Source organism: Rousettus aegyptiacus, unplaced genomic scaffold (assembly GCF_014176215.1).
Source record: "Rousettus aegyptiacus isolate mRouAeg1 unplaced genomic scaffold, mRouAeg1.p scaffold_m13_p_4, whole genome shotgun sequence".
In the NCBI taxonomy this organism is placed as follows: Eukaryota; Metazoa; Chordata; class Mammalia; order Chiroptera; family Pteropodidae; genus Rousettus; species Rousettus aegyptiacus.
Window position 1 is genome coordinate 53,006,025 of NW_023416307.1, and position 23,018 is coordinate 53,029,042.

Below are 23,018 nucleotides of genomic sequence, written 5' to 3' on the forward strand. Positions count from 1 at the left end.
TGAACTTCTAAAATAAAACAATACCAGCTTTAATCTTTACATCGAAACCTTAATTTTTATACAGATTCATATTTTATAAAATATTGTCAGTATTTATCATTTTAATTACATAAGAACATACACTAAATTGCATGTTCTTATAAAACTGTTCTCTTATTTATTGTTTACATTAGGATGTATATTTTAAGAATAAGTTTAATGCAATAAATAAAAGTTCCTACCTAAATACCTTCTAAGATATTTTCTAAAGAATCTTCCATTTTATTTTCACTATTTATAACTTAGTTTCACTTTTTTTTTCCCTCCTACATCAGGAGTCAAGCAATCTAATGCCCACAGGCCAAATCTAGCCTGCTGACTGTTTTTGTAAATAAAGTTTTATTAGACTATAACTACACTATGGCTGCTTTCCAGCTATAATGACAGGCTGAGTCGTTGTAACAGAGACCATATGGTCCTTAAAGCCTAAAAGATGTACTATATGGTCCTTTCTAGCAAATGTTTACCAACCTTTGTTCTAGAATAAAAGATTATCACAGAAACACAAAATTCTGAATCTCTGGCTTATAAATTCCTCATTGAGAAACATTAATCCTCCAGGATTAATTCTTTGGGCCAATAATCACAATCCTCTCCACAACTCAAACACAGCTTTTTTTTAATAGATACCTAAATGAAGATGTCACCATAATTTACAGTCCATTTGTCAAATTATTCTATCAAAAGCAAGATAGCAGAATTTTCTGTGTTTCCCCCATCCCTCGACCCCAGTATTAGATGAAAAATTGCTTATGATTGGCTAAAGACAGAATAATGAATAGGAAAAAAATCAGGCCCTTACCAAATTCAATGAAACAGTATGGTCTGACAGCAGTGTTTGTCTTCATCATGTTATAAGTAGTAATGAACTCCTTCTGAAGCTCATCCAGGAAAGAGAAGGCCAGAACATTTGGGTAATTTTCAGTGCACAACATCATGTAGCTCACTCCCAGAGAGCTAATAAAACTACAGTGTAAAAAACATTGGTTTTAAAATTTCAAAGTAAATCAGGGTAATTTGTTGCTTCACATGACTGGTTCTACACACCATAAACTGCTGCTACGGTGGCAATAAAGATAATGACATTATATATTCCAGGAAAAATCTAAAGAAACCAAAATATAATACTATTTTCAGGTGTAGTTTAAAAACAGTAGACAAAAAAAAAAAAAAATAGAATGTACCTACAGAGGAACACATGCTATATGGTTCTAACACATCAGTTATTTATCACTTGGGGTAGAAAGCAGAGGAATAAAAGAATATATAAGGATTAAAGATAGCTTAATATTTAACCCTTCAACCTAGTGGAACTTAATTTGTTTAAATCAAGAACTCTAGAGATATTGATAAAAGTCATGGAACTCTCCCTGGAAATATGTCCAAACAACAAAGAACTTGGCACACAATTTCACGGTGGTTACTGATCTCCTGAGGTCATCCACAAAACTCAGAATCAAATCCTCTACTTTGCATAGTAATAAATTATGAACCACTGAGGAAAAAGGGAGAAATTTATGAGTTCATAACAATAACAAATAAAAGAGGTAGAAAGGAAGACACTTTTTACAGTAGAATGCCTACTGCCAACTGGTAAATATTAAAAATATTAAATATTAAATGTTAAAAATATTAAAAATCAGCATTTTGCAACCAACATAGTAAATATTGGATTAAGCAAGGACAATCAAGAGATGCTAAGTCTAGGTGAGAAGCAGGAAATTTTGCATGGTTTTAAAATGTCTTCCCACAGATTGCTTACTGGTTGCAAAGGAAAAAATATTTATTATATAGTAGAAACTAGACAAGACCCTGACCCAGTATACTAACATCACTATGAGGGGCAAATGGACTTCCTGTGCCTCCAGTTGTAACATTCTCAGAAAGACAAATCAGCTATATAGCATTCTGGCCAAGAATGCATAATCTGAATCTAAACATGAAGAAATACCAATGATCAACATCCTACTTATAAAAGGGACAGGGGCTGTGTTAAAAATCTCAATGTTGCAAAAAAGATTGGAAATGTTTCTGAACAAAGGAGTCTAAAACGACACAACTAAATGAAATACCTAACCCTAGTCTAGATTATGTGTCAGAAAGAGGAAAAAAAAATGCTATTAATGACATTCCTGGGTCAACTGACAAAAATGAGAAACAGGCAACAGATCAGAAAAAAGTATGGTATCCATATTAAATTCACTAGAGCTGATAACTGCAGTATAGTTAAGAGAATATCCCTAATTTTAGAAAATATACTTTGAAGGAGTTAGGAATAAAGGGACATAGTATTTGTAAATTTCTCTCAACTGGTTCAGAAAAAAATCAGTCAGAGAGATATAGGTTGATAGGTAAAATGATAAGACAAATGCTGTAAAATACAAAAGGTAAATCTGAGAATAGATATTATTTTTATTTTTCCTTTTTTACAACATTTCTGTAAATTTTAAATTATTTCTAAATAACAGGTTAAAATTTTAAAACAAAAAAATGTCTACTTTAAGCACTGAAATGTTTAACCATGTTTTATTGAAAAAGAAAAAGGTTTTTTAGAATAAAGTATATACCCTCCCCCATTATAAGCACAGCATAGGAAACAAATTCACCCTCTCAATGAGTTACTTACACATTCTTTTATAGTACTGTCAACACAGCTGGTCTAGATCAATGGCAGCAAACAGACCATATAGGCTAAAACTCCTATCTATCTTTGCCAAACTCTAGTCCATATTAGAGTCTCCTTCCCCCTCTTTGCTCTAATGATGAAGAAAAATTTATTTATTAATTTTAATTTTTAGTATATATTCACGAATCAAGGGTTAAAAGAATGAAAAATGAAACACTGTACTTAAAGTGTCTTATCCCTACCTCTGCCCAAAGATACTCAGTTCTCTGTCCCTCAAGCAACTCACGTTATTAATTTCTTGTGCATCCTTGCAGTGAGTTTATGCATATACGTGCATATTTATCTATCCATCCATCTACCTACCTACCACCCTGCTTCCCTCCCTACTTCCCTCTTTAAAGACCACCCCAGGCAGCCAAATGATGTGGGGTTGTCACATATTAATTATCTCTTAAAATCATACTGATCTTATGCTTCTAGAATATCCTGTAATTCCTTTCTTAGTACATAGTCATTTGATGCAATGTTTTTTAAACTACAAGTTGTAACTCATTAGGTTGTAAAATTGGTCTAGTGAATTACAGCATTTTCCTAAAAATTCAAATAGAATATAACAGAAAATATTGGAATGGATATTGTTTCATAAAACATTTGTTTCAGTTTTCTATTTGTACATAGGTGGTGTTCACAAATAAAATGTTTCTCTTATGGATCATAGTCAAAAAAGTTTAGCTATAACACTGCATTTTTCTATAAAATTAATAACTAAATTAAAGGCCGAACTATGTTTTTCTACAAGTAATTTTACCATTTCAAAAAAAATCTTTACTATCATCAAAATTCTGACATGTTATTAGGCATTTAAATATACTGGAGAATAATTTGAACTGGGATAGAATACAATTGGTGATTGACTTCCACACACTAAAAACTCCCAAATGGCTAACTAGGAGTTATTTCATTATCTTCCAATAATATGATTAAAGCTTTTAGACTCCATTTTTTGTATTATGGCAGAGTTTTACTGCATTTCCATATTAATAATAGAGTGAAAGACAGACACCTACATGACAGTTTATCCTAAATGGTTTCTCTTTATTTTCACTAAATTTAATGAGAGAATTATATGTGAAGTAAAGGAAGCTCTTAAGATTGTATGTTAGTATCTTTAGGGAGTCTATTCCAAAGTCTTTATTCATTCCACAACGTAACACCAGTTTCCTATGGTACAGATAAACCGATTATGTCCTAATTCATCAACATTTTTTCAGTTTTTCCAAGCCACAAATCAATCTTTATTTTTTCCCCCAATTAAGAGTAATGAATCTTGAGAGGTGTGGAACTTGCATCAGAAGGATATTTGGGAAGCTCTGCCATTTCTCCACTTTATCGTGTGCAACCATACTCCTTCCCCTCTGCACTGCAGCCACACTGGTCTCGTTTCAGATCCTCAAGGAAACCAGTCCACTCCAGCCTTCCAACTTCCAATCTGACAAGCTTCACGAATTCTGTCTTCCCACTTTCGGTGTCCCCAGCCTGGCCACTACCATGCTCCTGTTCTCATTTGGTTACTCTTACTCATCTTTCAATTCTTGGACTTAAATGCCCTCCTAGAGCACACAATTTAAATTGATCTCACACTTATAGTTATATCATAGCAGCTGTTATTTTTCTCCATGTACCTAAACCAATTTGTAATATATTTATGTATTTATGCATTTATTTGTTGTAACGTCTTTCTAATACCTATCTTCCATGAGAACAGGGATGATTTCTGTATAATTCACCACTATAATCTTAGCACCTAAAATATTTTGTGTCTAGGATAAAATAAACTAGTGAATGAGTACGAAGATGGTATCACTCACTCATTTACACACTAATTTGTTGGATATTTTGTACACAGATAATTGTACAGCCTAGTGGTATCTACACAAAGCAGAAGCTCCATAAACACTTGACTAAATGACAGAGAGAGTAGAACTTCACTTGCTCTTCCAGTGTGCCCAGAAAGCTTCAGGTCAGTAAGACTTTAACATCCGCCCCCACACTTTAAAGAGAGGGAAGTTCTCAGGGGCCATGTAGAACTACTCATCTCTGCAGTGAGTAGCTCAAGATGGATATACAGGTCTAACCGGTGTGTCTGCTCTCTTCTACAACACAGTCATTATTAACCCTCTCACACACAAAAAGTCCTCTTTTCTCCATCTTGAGCACAATTTTCAAGTTGCCATTGTTTCTTCCTACTCTGCTCTAATTTCCTTTTGCTTTTTTTTTTTCCTTCCAGTTTTGGGCTGTGGTAGCAATGAGGTTTGATCTTTATAGCTACTCCCTTTCTTCTGGCCAAGGAATTTATCCAATCTCATTTTATCTTTGGTTCCTCTCCACAGCACACACTCTAGGAACTTCTTTAGGGCCTTCCAGGATCAAGTGTGTCTTGAACAGGTAAGGCTGGCAGACATTCAAATTCCAGATAAGGGGGATTTACTCCCCTTCAACCACTTTGTTAAAAAGCTAATTCTATCATGTATCTAAGCAGAATACCTCAGGTGATTCCTAAAGGCCAAAAAAATTAATAGTTTTAAAAATTAAACTTCTTCTGGCATCTAATTTTATTTCAGAACTGTCAAAGAAATTTTACATATCACCAATTAAACACTGACATTAAGATAATTCTGACCTGCTGCACCAAACTAAATAATTAATGAAAGCAATGATCTTCCCCACAGCAAATAATAGAGCACCTAGCACATGCCAAGCATTCTACTCTATAGACTCTGATGTCAAAGGAAAAGTCCCTGACTGCCAGGCACTTGCAATACAGTACTGGGAATGCACTTAAAACACTGATATCTGAAACAAGATAAGGAAACAAAACTGCATTTTGTAGCATGCTAAATGATAAAGTATATAGCAAACTATTTATAAATTGAGACAGTAATAATTAATATTTGCATGACATACAATTTTCATTCTCCAATTGTACCATTACACACAGAATGTGCTCACCCTTCATAGCCACGTTTGCCCAATTAATAGCTTTCTTGGGTGAAGAAAAGTTCTCCAGTAGGACATGCCATCTCTAATCTACTCTTAAAATTGCTCAGGAAAATATTACTTTTGAAATAAAACCTTCCATGCTGAATATCGATCTCTAAGAAAAAGCATTTCAACTTTTAAATATAAAAAAGTTTGACATTAAGTGGGGTTGGGTTTGGTTAATACTTGGATGGGAGACCGCCTAGGAAGACCAGGTGCTGGAGGTATAAAAAATAAAAAAAATAAGAGATTGTAAGCTGACAAGGCCCTTGCAATCTTTAAGGTCAACCAAGGGTTGCCTCGCCTTAAAAAAAAAAAAAGTTTGACATTATGAAGATGAGCATACATTATGAATTTTATCACCATATATATCTAATATAAAACAAGGTGAGAACAGGATTTTGCCATCGATGGGACAGTAAGGAGATAAGAACTTGAAAGAGAATTCAGTAACCCTGTGTATCTACTATGTGCAACATTCTACCAAAAACTTCACGTTTTCTCATTCATTCCTCTTACATGAATAAAGATCCATTTTAGTCACTAAATAAGAAAATATTAATAGGCAACATGGCAGGTGATAGCAACTTATAACAGGAAGCTAAAGGAGAATCAGATGATTTTAAGTGGTCAAAGGTTATTACACCATCAGAGTCTTGAATAAAACACAGCAAGCAAAATGTGCCTTTCACATCCTTCATATTCTTTTCTGCAGATTTACCCTATCTCCTGGTTCACCCTTTCCCACTAACTCTAACACCTGCTCACCCAAGAGAATAAAGAGCCTTACTTGTTTAGATAATCAACCACAGGTATTCCCTAATTTACTTATTGGTTAGCATTCTAGAAGTTTATAGCACCTAGAACTCATTTTCTCACAGAAACTGTATGAGTAATTAGGTTCCTAGACCAGTTTGTAAAACCTTATTTAACATATATGGTGCTGAAAAGCTGTAGATTTTCCTAAAATAACCAATATAAAAAAAGAAATGATGCTAGTAATGAGACAAAACAGGAAAGTAGGATACACAGGTTATTTTCTTCCCCCAAGAGATTTGGTAGCTGTTCTCCTGCCATGTCCCCTCCCCACCAAACACCTAATCTCCAACGAGACTATGAGGTCTCATCAATTTTAGACTTCATGCATATTCTATTCCTCACTATTTCTCAACCAAAAAAAGTGTGTGTGTGTGTGTGTGTGTGTGTGTGTTGGGGTGAGGGGTGGGTAGTTTTACTTAATTCTCTCCCCTAGTTGATTTTTCTCTCCATTAAAAAAGTGGAAAGAATTAGGAGAATCAGGAATGTGCCCTGTCAAGAGAGAGGTCAAGGGTACAGGGAGGTAACTCTTTTAGCAGAGAATAATGTGAATGCTGAAGCCAAAAGACTGTGGTTCAGATACACAATTCATTAGTTTTGTAAGTTTGAACAAGTTTCTTTACATCCCTAAGTCTCAGTTTCCTCATCTGTAAAACAGGGGTGGTAGTACTGTAATGGCTATCTGCCCAGCTTCCCTGCTCTCCTTCCCTTTGGGGAATTATCTCCAGCTCCACTACTTATTCTATGTGACAAAGCTGCCCATCAAAGAGGTGGGCATGCAATCCTGGATCCAAATAAGAGTATCTCAGCCCTAAGTCCTCGATGTTACTCCAGAAATGGGCCATGACACAGTATGGCCAATAAAGTTCTTTTCTTGAAACGTGGAGGAGGAGGGGTTGCTCAGCTGGAATGAAGTAAGCCTGGAGCCACCTATACAGTGTTTGCCAACATGTGGAGAATTCTTATCTGTAAAAGAAGAGAGACTGGAGAAATGAGATAAGACCCTTTTTTGGCTTAAGCTAGTATGAGTTGTGTTTCTGCCCTCAGCCATGGGAAAGAGCTGTATTTATTAGCCATTCACAGAGCTTTTGCAAAATTTAATAACAACATGTAAAGTGCCTGGCAATAAGAGGTACTGGATCACTGTTGAAATTGTTACTCCTATAATCAGAAAATAACACCAAAGAGTAAAAGAAAATCATGGGCAAAAACTAAAACCTTAAGGCAGGTAATCCTACAATAGCCTTCCTGGCTAGAGGCAGAGTTTGGGGAGAGATATGGAGAAAGTGAATCTTCAAGTAAGGAGAGAATCTATGAAGCTTACAGAGATTATCAGACTTCAAATGAATTTGCAGTAAAAACTAAGAAATTTTATTTCTTGCACTAAAATTCACAAGAGTATGAATGGCCTCCCCAAAAGGGTTTGTCTCTTTATAATATCAGTGTCTCAATGTTTAAAAAGATCTCAAAATGTACAACTATGTCAATGTTTTAAGATCTCATACAACTTAATTTTCATATGGTTCATAATTATTACTTTAGTCATTGTTGTTTCCTAAGTAGTGACATGTTTATATATTAAATATCTATTACAATTTAAAGAAAGTATCTTTCAACTTATGAAAGAGACGAATTCCTTAAAATTTTACACCGAATCACATCACTGTGTAATGTGAAAAGAAATCACAAAATTGGGTTATGCACACTCCCCGCCCAAAACCAACGAGCCAACCTGAAGAATTTTGGAGAAACAGAAGACTTAATTCCATGGCACTCTGAATACCGTTATACTCTCAAAACAATCATCCCTCATTGAGTAACTACTGTATGTGCAAGCATAGTCGCAGTACAAGCCATGCTCCACAGAATGTGCTTTATTAGCTGAACTAAGTTATTCAGTTGCTACAATATGATGTTCATCATTTCCCCAATACACAAGGAAAAAAAATTAAATTTTCTCAATTTTAAATAAAACTCTAATTTTTTTTCTGAAAAAATTTTTTTCTTCTTTTACGTATTCAACTAGAATCTAATGTGAGGTACCATCTGACTTTGCACATAATTATACACTCAGTTACTTTGTTTTGGATCTCAGTGGTATTCTGCAAAGAGCAAATCAATTTCTATACAAATTTGAAAACCACAATGCTAATTGATGAGAAATCAAAAATAATATAAGTCAGAACAGATCAGTTATCTCTATATCAACAATGCAGATATAGAGAAAAGCTACGGAAATAAAAAATAAATTAAAAATAAGAAAAAATATAAAAAAGTCACTCGAGTTCTACAAGTGATCTGTGAAGGAAGTGAGATCATTTGAGAAATAGCGGTGATGAGAAAGGTGATTCAAAAGTAGACTATAAATGGGGCTTTGAAGGAAAGAGAAGCATGGAGAAACAGGGCTAGGAAAGCAGACTGGCAGCCTGGTGCCAGTTTCAGGCTATGCTGTAAAACTACTACTGCAGATCTGTGACTTTTATCTGGCAAAGTCATGGTTAGAAGAAGAGGTGTCACATGAGAACTTTAATTAAGTCAGGTAACACACATAAATTCCCAATTTTATATATTGTCTAAATTTGTCATATAGTATAACAACCTCGATAAACTAGAAACCAATGATCAAGGCCTCTAATCAATGATAGAAAATATATAAAATCCAGGTTCTTGTCAAGAAGTAGAATGAAAAATTCTGTTTAATCTTTTTTTTGAACTTGGCTACAAAAATAACATGCATAGAGGCTTTTCTATGCGTTCTGAAGGCCATGTAACCTATTTATTCTTTTAAACGTTTCTAAATTGCATTCTTAGATCAGGCCAGATCAGACCTCTGCTGATTTATCCCACTCCTAAATTTATAAAATTGCTTTTTGCATCATGCTATTTGCTTATAGAAAGGCATATTATAATAAATATCATAAAAAGCTCATTGTTATGTATGCTGAACAAATGCTACCCAAATGCTGTCCCTTTTCATGTATATCAGATCTCAGTAATACGAAAAGCAATGTTTTGATCCAATGGACACTGTGAATCCTGTAAATGATCCATTATGCCCTTTGTTTTGGCCACAAGGAAGCTAGAAGCAATGTTGTAGCCCTAACAATTAATGGACTACATAGTTTGTATCTCCAGAATTAAATGCTACTTGTTTATTATTCTCCTGCCTTTATTTTTTCCTTCATAGAATTCTCTTACCTGTACTCTTGAATCATTTTTTTTTTTTTTGTAAATTGAATTCACAACAAACAGAATTGGAGGGATGTTAAAAATGTTACTACATTCTACTCTTCTTTTAAGAGAATAAGGTAGAGGAACAAAAAGTATTTGCAAAAAGTTATCTTTGTTTTTTTATTTAAGTCTAGATATCTTTCAGAATTAATAAACTATATTCAAGTCAATCTTCTATAATGTTGACATCTGTTTACAGTGCTATACAATAACAATAACTAAAACTCAGAATAATGATCCAGGGCACTAAAAAAGCCTGACTATTGAACAAAATGTTAAAATGTTTCAAGTTTTTGACTCTTAAAACATAGCAGTAGGCTAAGACATCATTTTATATATATTCGCCACCACCATCAATTTCCAGTTAAGCCCTTAGAAACCCAATTAAGGTTAACGGCTCATTATGCAGGCAATCTGAGTAATTATGGACATTCTCTAAGGTTCTATTCTGGGTCTCTTAGGAACTCAGTGGGTGTTTTGACTCTGACAGTTTCAACTTCTATATGAATAATTCCAAAATCTCTATCCCACCTCAACTGGATTGCCTTGTCAAAACCTCAATTAAAATGGAATTTCATTATCTGGCTCTTCTTCCTCACCCTGCCACATGCAACCCTTTCCAATTCTAAGGTTTCAGTCATCTTTGTTCCTTCCTTCTCCTCATCTCTGGTACTTCATCTTGCCACTCTTAACCATTTCTTCTTTTGAAATGTCTTTATTTATGGCTGGCATTTGCATTTGCACTTGTATTTGACTAGTTCAGGCCCTAATTATGTAAACCACTCTCCTCTCAGACTTTCCATTTCACCCCATATTCCACTGCCCCAGCATTGTTTTTTTATCAGGTCACTTCCATCAAATCTGCAGTAACAACTTCCCATAACCAATTACATCAAAGTGACATCTCTCATCTGAACTTTGAGGGATATCCAGGATCTGGCCCCTTATTAATTATCACACATTTCCCACAACTATCCCTAGATCACCATTCCTTGACCAGGCCAAGCCGGTTAACGTGACTACCGTTCTTTATTATTCTGCCTCTCCTCCTTATACCTGGAATGCCCACCTCTCTGCGTTAGCCAAATCTTAATAATTCGTCAGGATATGGCTCATGTCTTATCTCAATTATGAAGCCCTCTCTTCATTATATTCCACAAGGACCTTGTTCTTATCTGATTTCATACTGTATGCACAATCAATAACCAACTGCTCAGGAATTAACTGTGCTTTCATTGTTTCATGTGTATGCTCTCCAAGGTGGTCTTATCTATTCCCATGGTTTTAATAACATATTGTAAGCTGACTCCCAAATCTAAATCTCCATACTTGTTCTTCACTAAACTTCAGACTTACACATCCAGTTACCTACCTGATAGCGTCTCTTGTATGTCTAAGGGGCATCTCAGACTTAACATGTCCAAAAACAACTCTTGATTTTTACCACTGAAACACTTACCTTCCAGTCTTGCTCATTTCAGCCCCATTATCTATCCAGTTCCTCAAGGTAAAAATCTAGAGGTGACTCTTGATTCTTCTCTTTCCCTCACATCTCATTTTGATTCATAAAGAACATTTCTTTATGAAATCCAACCGTTTCTCATCATTATCACTGCCATTCAAATTATAAGAATCACCTCTGCCTTAACGTTTCTAAGTCTCCTAAATCAGCGGTCCGCAATTTTTTGACACCGGAGACTGGTGTACCTATGAGAATCTAATATCTGATGATATGAGGTGGAGCTGAGGCGATGATACTGGTGCTGGGGAGTGGCTACAAATACAGATGAAGCTTTGCTTGCCTGCCTGCTGCTCACCTCCTTTGTGGCCAGGTTCCTAACAAGTCACGGACTGGTACTAGTCCATAGCTCGGGGGTTGGAGTTGGAGGCCCCTGTCCTGAATAATCTCTCTGCTTCTACTTTTTCTCCCTTAGATCTCATTATTCATAAAGCAGCCAAGATGATCTACTCAAAAATGAAATTATATAACTCTCCAGCTTAAAACTCTCTAGTGGCTTCCTACTGCATTAGACTCAATCCAACTCCTCACAGCCTAGAAGGCCCTACCTAACCTGTCCCACTCCTACCTCTCTAGCCTCGCCTTCTGTCTCTCTACTAATTGTTCAAACTGCTTCAGCACCTCTAGTTTTCTTTCCATTCCTTAATCTGTATCAGAGGCCTTCTACACTGGCTGTTACCTCTGCCTTGCTCTTCATCTATAGCATCCATATGACTGCTTTCTCTCTCATCTTTTAGGTCTCTGTTCAAAGGTAACCCTATCAGAGAGGCTCCTGAGCACCACAGAGTCACCATCTAGCCCACTGCACAGTTTTACTTTCTTTATGTACAATAAATAGTGATGGATGTTATCCCCTCTCACTAGAAGGTAAACTTAAGTTCTTTGAGAACAGGTATTATGCAAGATTTTTTATATTTCCTATGGCATATGTAAGAACATCAATAAATACCAAGTGATCGACTTATAAGATGAAATCTCTGTGATCTGTAAAACTATACATTTTTCTAAAGCCAGATATAAACACAGAGAAACTGCAAAAAGGATGATAAAATGATGAGTACTATTTAGTATAAGTTCAGAACCACACGATTCTTGACTTAAACAAGTTTTTAATCAAGTAAACTAAACAAACATTAATTTCTATTGTAACCACTTAAATTTCACTAAAATGACAACAAAGCAAGTTATTTTCATGAAGCAAGCTGAAGTCTTACTTAATGTTATAATGTCCAGTTTTCAGTGTACATCTATCAGGAAGCTGAGCAAGCCTCCTCGAGAGCATTTTAAAATACTTCCTGCACTCCTGCACGCCCGTGCCTTGTTCATAGTCAGTAGAAGCAGAAAGTGGCAGTCCATCTCTGACACGAATGACTGAGGCAGATAAAATTGTAGACATTTCAACTGACAGAGAAGACCTAAAACAAAATAAATAATTTGGGTTAGATAGAAAATTAAAGCCAAAGCTGATAAACAGTGCAAAAATGTTCGACTCACCAATAATCAAAGACATACTAAACAAAACAACTTCCTATGATTTCCTTAACAAATAGCTTTAAAAAATATAATACTTGCTTCTTTCTGGCATTCTCAAAAGTATAAGCAGAAGTAAATATTTGAATAAACACCATTCTTAAAACAATTTGTCAATATTCAACAGAGTTTAAAAATATTTATTTTCTTTGACCACAAAAAAATTAAATATCCTAAGGAAACTAATTAAATTCAGATAAAATTTTAAAGAAAAAAAATCCTTTCACAGAAATAACTGAAAATAACCAAACATCCAGTAACAGGAGGATGGTACACTCCTGTTATAGTATACCCATATGATGAAAAATAATGCAAAAAGCAAACATTCATTATATTTATGAAAAATAGTTTAATAATGTGGTAAAATGCTTATATGTTTGGTAGGGGGGGGGGAAAGCAGGATTAAAACTGCAAATGATGTTTTCCAGAGATAAAAAGAAGGAAGAAGGGAGGAATAAATGGAGAAACAGATACTGGAAGGAAACATATCAAAATCAGAAAAATGCTTATCTCCAGGAAATATGATTATCATTTTATAATTTCCTAAATTTTCATATTTCACAATGGGCATGTACTACTTCTATAATCAGAAAAAAATATTTAATTTTAAAATAAATCTTAAAGCTAAAAGAATACTGGTTTCAATACTATTCTCGATCTTTCTACCAGAAAGCAAAAAATAATGGCCTATTTTATTAGATTCTGATCATGCTTTACAAAAATAAGTAAAAGGACTACATAAGCCTGAGTCCAAAAGAAATCAGGTAAGTCAAAGTTTGATAAAAAATATATAGTTTTCAAATGTTAGCTTGTATAAAAACCGTTGGAAGTTTGGTTAGAAATGCAGATCTCTCCCAGACAAGAAAAGGCTAAAAGTGTTCAGCAAGAGGAGGAAAGACTCCCAAGTTCATTTTACAAGGACAGCATTACCCTGATTCCAAAACCAAAGACATTACAAAAAAATAAAATAAAATTATAGGCTGCTATCCCTGATGAACATAGATGCAAAAATCCTCAACAAAATATTAGCAAACTGAATTCAGCACTATATTAAAAAGATCATACACCATGATCAAGTGAGATTTACTCCTGGGATACAAGGTTGATTTGATATCCACAAATCAACTAACATGATACACCACATACAAAAAATTAAGGATACAAATCGTATAATCATATAAATAGATGCAAAAAAGCCCAGCAAACATTTATGATTAAAACTCTCAACAAGTGGGAAGAGAGGGTCATACCTCAACATGATAAAGACCATATATGACAAACTCGCAGCCAACATACTAAATGGCTAAAAGCTAAAACTGTTTCCCTTAATATCAGGAACAAGACAACACTTTTATTCAACATAGTATTGGCAGTCCTAGCCACAGCAATCAGACAAGAAAAAGATAAAAGGCATCAAAATTGGAAAGGAAGAAGTAAAACTGTCATCATTAACAAATGGCATGATACCATAGAGAGACTCTAAAGATTCCACAAAAAATATCAATAAATGAATTCAGTAAAGGAGCAGGGTACAAAAGTAAGATTCAGAAACAGGTTGCATTTTTATACATGAATAATGAACTATCAGAAAGAAAAATTAAGAAAATAATCCCATTTACAACTGCATTTAAAAAAAAATCTCTAGGAATAAATTTACTAAAAAAGGTAAAAGATCTGTACTCAGGAAACTATAAACATTGAAAGGTTATACTGTGCTCATGGATAAGAAGAATTAACTTCGTTAAAATGTTCATACTACTCAAAGCAATCTATAGACTCGATGCAATCCCTATTGAAAGAGTAACAGCATTTTTTCACAGAAATGGAACAAATACTCCTAAAATTTATATAGAGCCATAAGAGACCTTGAAGAGCCACAGCAATCTTGAGAAAGAACAAAATTGGAGGCATCACACTACCTGATACCAAACTATACTTCTAGGCTATAGTAATGAAGATAGCAACAGTACTGGCATAAAAACAGACACATATATCAATGGAACAGAATAGAGAGCCCAGGAATAAACCTGTGCTTATATGGTCATTAATCTATGACAGAAGAGGCAAGAATATATGGGGTAAAGAGAGTCTCTTCAATAAATGGTGTTGAAAAAACTGGATACATGTAAAACACTGAAACTAGACCATTTTCTTACAACATATACAAGAATAAACTTAAAATGGATTAAAGACTTAAGTGTTAAGACTTGAAGCCATAACTCCTAGAAGAAAATACAGGCAGTTAATTCCTGACACTGAGCTCAGTGTTATGTTTCGGATGTCTCCTTGGACAAGGAAAACAAAAGAAAAAATAAACAAATAAAACTACATCAAACTAAAAAGTTTTTGCACAGCAAAGGAAATCATCAACAAAATGAAAAGACAACCTACTAAATGGAAGAAGATATCTGCCGATAATACATTCAATAAGGAGTTAATATCCAAAATATATGAACACATACAATTTAACACCAAGAAAATCCAAACAAACTAATTAAAAAATGGGCAAAGAACCTAAATAGGCATTTCTCCAAAGAGGACATACAGATGACCAACAGACATGTGAAAAGATGCTGTTACTAATCATCAGAGAAATGCAAATTAAAACCACAAGGAGATACTACCTCACACCTGTCAGAATGGCCATCACCAATAAATCAACAAACAATAAATTTGGCGAAGATTGCAAACTGGTGTAGCCACTATGGAAAACAGTGTGACGGTTCCTCAAAAAATTAAAAATAGAACTACCATATGACCCAGCATTTCCACTTTAGATTATTTATCCAAAGAAATACAAAATACAAATTTGAAAAGATGTATGCACCCCTTTGTTCACTGCAGCATTTTTTACAAAAGCCAAGATACAAAAGCAACCTAAGTGTCCATCAATAGACAGCTGGATAAAGAAGATGTGGTACGTATATACAATGGAATATTACTCGACCATAAAAAAGAATGAAATTTTACTATTTGTGACAACGTGGATGGACCTAGAGGGAATAACACTAAGTGAAATAAATCAGAGAAAGACAAATAACATATGATTTCACTTGCATGTGGAATCTAAAAAACAAAATAAATGAACAAACAAAACAGAAACAAACTCATAGATACAGAGAACATTTTGATGGTTGCTAGATGAGAAGGGTATTGAAGGGCTGGGTGAAAAAGGCTAAGGGATTAAGAAGTACAAATTGGCGATACGAAATAGTCATGGGGGTGTAAAGTACAGCACAGAGAATATAGTCAATAATGTTGTAATAACTATGTACAGTATAGTATTAAGTGGGTTCTAGACTTATCAGGGGAATTGCTTTTCAACAAGGAGTTAACATAAATGTCTAACCACCATACTGTATCTTGAAACAAATATAACATTAAATGTTAATGTAATTGAAAAAAATTTTAATAAAAAAAGTCCATGAATTTAAAAAAAGAAATGCAATTTCTGGGCCCACCTCCAAAAAATTCGGATCCATTGATGATAAGGTGGGGCTTGAGAATCTTCCATTTTTAACAAATTCCCTGGGTAATTACTATGTTTACTGTCTAAAGATCATACATTTTAGAATATTGAATTAAAACATGTTCACAGTGTAAAATTAAGTGATAACTCTTTTCTGTCAGAACCATTAGAACACTAAGTGCTCCTCCTTCACTAGCAGTACGGGCAACTGATGAAAACTGAAAAATTTGATAACAATTTCATAGGCTTTTTTCATGCTATTCTATCAATCTTTACTTGCTACGTAAAGTTCAGCAAGGTCAATATTATCTCATTCCAAAAATGAAAAACTGAATGAGTGTAGACAAAAAAGGGGTTCTCTGGAAAGTATCCTCACAGAGTGATCTGATCATAAATTCATGCCTCAGGCATATAACTTTTTTAGTAAAAGGTTTATCTTTGCCTTAAGCAAGACCTGTCCACTGATTCAGTGCATCTAGGTTAACATAACTTTGAAATAACCACCCTCAAGAGAACACATAATCCTGTTAGCTATTCTGTAATTCTATCCCTGCCTTGCCTTCTCCCACCTCCATGTAATCTTCCTTACATTCTTCCTCAATTTCAAATGCATAAAAGAAGCTGCAAAACTCATTTTCCAAAGCATTTTCACTTTTGCTTCCCAGCAATTGTTGTCAGTTTTGGCTCAAATAAAATCTTATAAAAATTCTCTACAGGTTGGATATTTTTAGTTATATATCAAAAATATACCAAAAAATGCCACAGAAAATCAACTGATAACGAGTTTGGAAATCACTAGTCCCTAGTATTCTTTGCTATGTAAAGTCAAAATCTGACTACCCATTCACGTTGGTAACTGATTGACAATAAAAAAATAACCCAAATAAAGCTAATGCACTAAATTTAATCCCCCTTTTCCTCTTTTCATGAGGAAGTGAGAGGAATAGATAGGTATTAATATGCCATTATCCATTAATAATTTTCTCCTTTATTTACTTAAAAGGAAGAAAAACCCAGTAGGAATTAAATTAGACTTACCATAAAGGAATCTTTGAACTAAGATTCCAATATGACATATTCAAATAATTTTTTTTCCCTATTCAACCAGTTTCTTTTATCTTCTAAAAGCAGAAGCAAGAGAAAACTGATCTTTCAAGGGATGATATCTATATTATAATCTTTTTAAAAACTGTTAAACTTTTATTTAATCATTAAACCACAATTGCAACATTTAGCCTAAATGTAAGAAAGTAGGACAGGGTCTTACTTCATATCATTTAGCACTTAGTATTTAAATATAAAACTTTTATCTTTACAGAAGTACACTGAAATACAAGGATCACTCCTGGAATAATATGAAGGCAGGGTTGTGACCTATAGTTTCCAAGCATCTATATACTCAGTACTTAAAAATAGACTGCATTCTTTTGTGCCTGATCTCTCTAGGATCCCGACATTAATATTAGAAATTATCTTTATTGTTGGGTGCCAACTTTCATGTAATCTTCAAAGTTACTCTTTTCTTCTTTGACTTGAAAGACAGAAAGATATGATTCATACTTCCTAAAACATATACTGAGAAAAGAACACCAACCTGTAAATTCCATTCATTTAGTACACATTTATTGAGTATAAAAAGAAAAGCCATGGGCCAAAATGGCATCACTTGTGCTAAAAGTCCAGATAAGAAACCTAGATTAAATACAGAACTTAACTGCAGTTTCAGCCTCACCCAGGGTGTGGAATTTCCTGATCTACACTAGTGAGGCAATCTGTCTGGTAAGAACCCCTGCCTGTACTTGTCTAAAATAACCTGCTCTTAACTTCTTAGTCCCAACTCTCTTTCTGTACAGCCTCTTGGAGCATTCTTCTAATTGCTAGATGGAATACTGCCTAACTCATGACTCACTTAACAAAGCCAATTAGATCTTCTAATTTATTCAGCTATATATATATATATATATTTACAGTATATACTATATTCCAGGGACTACGCCAGATATTAGCTCTTACCATCAGTCCAGAATTAAAGAAATTCAGATGAAAAGAGTGCACACAATGCAAGCTGCACTGCCTACCATCTTACTAATTGGAAAACTATGGTTAGATAAACTTATTTCAGATATTCCTAATACATACATTTAGGCTTGTAACCAAAAACACAGTGATATTCCATGTCAAAATTCTTAAAAGGTTGTTAGAGAATTGTTTCTATTTATTAGAATATAAGGTTTATCTGAAAAAAGGTCTCTTCTTCCCAGAGTCATTTGACCTAGCATCAAAACCAGTTAACTAGCAAAAGAAACTGAGATGAGTGTCCAATGAACAATGCCAGGCTTGACTAATTTATAGAATCACCTTAGGATAAGCACTCCCTCCTCTACCAATTTGGTAAATATCCCCCTCCCCCACACACACTTTGTTCCTTTTACCATGGATTCTTAATGCAGTTCCTTAAAAACTGAACACAAAACCTCTCATCTTATCTGGACTGTGCTAGTAGAAAGAGGAATTTGTCCAGATCAAGGCCAAGCTACAGTTAGCGTCCTCTTAGAGTCCAGGCAAGGTGATGGTCAGAAAAACCAAGGAAGAGCCAGTGGGAACCAGAGAAAGCAAGAAATTAAAACACTTGCCAATTACAGAGATAGATATAAAGATTTAGGAGCAGTAGTAGTTTTATCAGGGCCATAAATGCATTTTTAGGTCACTGGTCCATTTTCTCTCACCTTTAACACTGGAAGAATATTACGCATGCCTTTAAACAGAAGCAGAAAACTCAGGGAATCTTGAGTACTGGCCTGTATATCTCCTCCCTAGTATCAACTGCTAGAAGAAAAAGCCCCAATTGGAAACTAGGTAGATTGGGGTAAATACTTACGTAAAGGCTCAGAAAAAGAAACTCCCCAAATGCTAAACTACTATAGCAGTGGTTAGCAACCTTTCAGATGCAAGATGCTGACCTTTCTTCTTTAGAACCTTGTGGTATAGTTATGATTGTGAGCCCACGGTACCAGGAAGGCAATCTCTTAAAAAGTGATAAACAAAATGCAACATATATTTTATATTTACTTTCTGGCAAGATGCTTTCATAACTGCCTCTTTTAAGATAAAAACATTTCATAGTGGGTTAATCATTCATATTTTATTTTAGTTCATTATTTCCCAAACTTCAGTCATATCTGCATCCCACCTATACTATTATTTACCTAATATAGGTCTTTCATTTGACTTATTTTTGCCCTATCTTTAGCAATAGTATCTGTGAAATCGGTTTTGAGGTGTTAGGTTTTTCTCCTAATTTAAATTAAAATAGAGAACTTTTCGGGTTTCATGCAAATGTGTCTGATAATTTTGAAGAATGTTTTTAAATGTTCATGTGCTTTCATTCAAATTATCTTGTCTATCTGACGGTACCAAAATTTTGGAAACACTGCCTTGATACATACTATTTTATTAAAAGTGGTCACAGAGATCTGTGAAAAGGAGAGTGTTATTTGCAGAGAAAGCTATAGTAACTGCAATGCACGGGGTAGGGGCAAGATGGAGAGAAAGGGAAGGTCTTTACATAACTACAGGTTAGCAGGAAGGCACTTGGGAAACAGGGCTTTAAGAGGAAAAGTGGAAAGGGCAAGGACAACCAGAATTTATTTTGTAGCTTGCTCTTCCCCTGCAACCTCTCCAGCAGCCTTTATCACTCCTATTATAGGTGCCTACACTATACACTATGTACAAGACCTCAGGCTCCAGAGAGATTATCCATATTTAGGGACAGGGCCCCCAACATTTATGTACCTCACAGTTTACAAACAGTGAGGTAAGAATAACTTTCATTTTACAGATGAGGAAACGGAGGCTCCCTCTCTCCATGTCACACTGCTAATACATGGCATAAGCAGTGCTTAGACCTAAGTTCCTGTTATCTCTACATCACTGGGCTACATCAGTCTCCTAAAACCAACCAGGGCAAGAACCCAGGAATACAGAAACTAGCTAATCATTTTGGGACAATAATAAAAGACCAGCTTACATTTTCTTTAAGAGGCAGTATAGTATTTTAGTAAACAGGATGGACTCTGGAATCAGATTGCCCAGGTTCAAAAACTGGCTACACCATGCACTGTGTAAACTTGGGCAAGCTTTGTCTTTCTATATTCAATTTTCTCACCTGTGAATTTTGACTACTGATAGTATCTATCTAATAGAGTTATTTTAAAGATGCTAATAGTATCTACCTCAAAGGAACACATAAAGAACCCGAAACACTGCCTTGCAGACTGAAAGTGCAGTGGTGTTTGCTATTATTATTATTTGACTACCCTCTATTTACCAGGCACTTTATACACATTATCTCAAGTAAGCCTTCCAATAACCTGTGAGGAAGTTTTATCAGTTCCATTTTACCTTTGAGGAAATTCAAGCTCAGAAAGGTTAATTTATTCAATCCCTAAACTAGCAAGTGACAGATGTGAATTCAGCTCTAACTCTAACCACCTCATGAGAAACTGCCTCTCAACATATCGAGCTTCTTACTCAACTTCCTAAAGAGGTCACATGGACTCCTCTTTGATAAGACCTAGGCTTCTTTCATACACCAATATAAAATATCTTTAGATTTTTAAAAATCAATGAGACACTAAAAGAGGCACTGAACTGAGATCATGGTTCTCAACATAGGAAATCCCAGATGTCCCATTAACTTAGGGTATGGTCACAGATATCAGATTCAAATACTGAAGTACAACCATCATATACCAGATATTGTAGATACTGTTTGAGGTACTGCTTAATTCCTTCTATCAGCACATGAGCAAATGCCAGTAACCAGGAATGTGATTCAGTTTTGTGGTTGTACCACCTGTTAGCTGGGATCCCAACATCTCTCGTAGGGCGATTGACTTTAGCCCTGGGCTTTTCATTGGCTGAAAAGGCATAGGAGGGACTGGATCTCAAGCTCACCAACTGCCCTCAGGTAGATGACCCAGGAGGATAAGGAAGAACAGCATGCCCAAAGCTGCTTTCACTGGCTGAAAGATTAAAGTCGGCTAGGGCTCGCTCTCCTTTTTCGGAGCCCTCTTCCATCTGTTGAGCCAATTGCTCAGGTCTCTATGCCACATCGTTGCCAAAGAGCCATTAACAGGGCCTTAAGAAGATTCCGAGAGCCAACGAGGGCAAATTTCTGGGTTCAATGCTCATTCAATGCCCACAAAACGCAAAGTAAGCCACTGGTTCAAATCTCACCCTGACTAAAATAGGAAATGCCACGCCAGGCTCTCTGGGGCACTTAAGAGCCTAGGTGGATCACAGTGTTTCTGATACCTGGACGCCAGGGAATGCCTTCTACCCTGGCATCCCAGAGCCAATGTCCTTCCCTTTCGGGCCCCCATTCCAGTGCCCAATACCCAGGGAACATCAACCGAGGGACAACAGCCGTCCACGAGGCCCCACAGACCCAAAAAGTTGAAGGGGACTAAGTCCCAGCAATCCCGCCCCTCCAGAGCTCCTTGCCTCCAACGACACCCTGCTCCTGCCCCCACGACAAGGGCTTGATTCCTGCCCTAGGGTAGGTCTGCAGATGCCCAGGGCCGTGGCGGGAGGCAGGCACGGAGGGGAGCGGCCAGGTAAAATTCGAGCGACCCCGAGAGGGTAGGAATGAGGAATGGGAGGGGCCGGGCCGTACCTGCCACGCCGGTACCCGCCGCTCTGAGTGACGCGGCCCGCAGTGCATTGTGGAGCCAGGGCGTGGCCTTTCCGCGGGGCAGCCCTGCGTCCAACGTGGCTGGCGCCGGGCGGGATCAAGCCCCACCCCCCGTTCCCTAGGCTTGCCCTGGCCAATCAGATTCTGCGCGAAGGACAACACTGATCCTTCGCATCCCGGAATCCGAGGTAGTCCTGCCCACTCCAGGAGAGATTGGCAGTTTTTCAGGCACCTGCGCCAAGAGATTGCAAATTTGTGCAGTGATAAACCACGCTGTTCCTCAGAAAGAAGACGAATCTCTTCCGCCTGCCTCCTGTACCCAGAGGCAGTTTGTCTTTCATGCGGCCCTACAGCAAACACTTATCCAAGGAGCGGGTGGGAAAGCCCTTTCTGAGTAAGGACAGTTCCTGCCCCATTCTCCACCACACACAAGGAGACACCTAACTTGGGCAGAGAAATGCCAGATGCTGGTCCTGTGGCTCCCTCCAGCCTTTGCATCTGTCATGCATTATTAAACAAGCACTTACTGACTGTGCACCATGTGCCAAGCATGGTGTTAAGCTTTGGATTACAGGAGTGAACATAACACTGGATAGATTCTAAAGTGTAATAGGAACAAGAGACGCTAAAGCATAAATCATTGCATAATCATAAATTGAGATCAGTACTATAAAGGAAAATTGGTGGGTGCGATTCTGGTGTATAAGGAAAAAACTCTTTGAAGACGTGCCTTTTAGCTCCCGGCATATGAAAGAGCCTTAAAGAATGTTAAAGGCCAAGGGAACATTATGTGTAGAGTTGTTAAGGTATTGGAGAACCCGATGTGTTCTAGGAACTGAAGGGAAGTCAATGTGGTTGGGATGTAGGGAACAAGCTTGGGCTGAGGTGAGACAAAAGCCAGACCATGCAGGTTCTTACTGTCTACATTATAGATTTTAGTCTACATTTTAAAATGTATCATTAGGTCAAAAAGCAGCTAATAAAGAGTGTTAAGTAAAATCTGATTTACATATTTAAAAGTTCACTCAGGCTGTTTGTGGAGAATGATCTGGAA

General features: G+C 36.1%; 1 protein-coding gene across 3 annotated transcripts in view; it reads right to left on the bottom strand.

The window, feature by feature from the left end:
- Positions 1 to 22,029, bottom strand: part of SEC22A (SEC22 homolog A, vesicle trafficking protein) — a 54,298-nt gene extending 32,269 nt beyond the window's left edge. The window contains exons 1-3 of one of the 3 annotated variants that reach the window (XM_016159380.2): positions 21,947 to 22,029; positions 12,485 to 12,685; positions 842 to 1,005 (exon numbers count right to left, since the gene is read on the bottom strand). In XM_016159380.2, coding sequence (XP_016014866.2) covers positions 842 to 1,005; positions 12,485 to 12,666 — 346 coding nt within the window. In that variant the 5' untranslated portion in view covers positions 12,667 to 12,685; positions 21,947 to 22,029. Of the gene's footprint in view, positions 1 to 841; positions 1,006 to 12,484; positions 12,686 to 18,995; positions 21,753 to 21,774; positions 21,907 to 21,946 lie in introns of those variants that run through there. The other 2 variants (XM_036219066.1, XM_036219067.1) reach the window with 2 other exon arrangements.
- Positions 22,030 to 23,018: the final 989 nt, after the last annotated feature.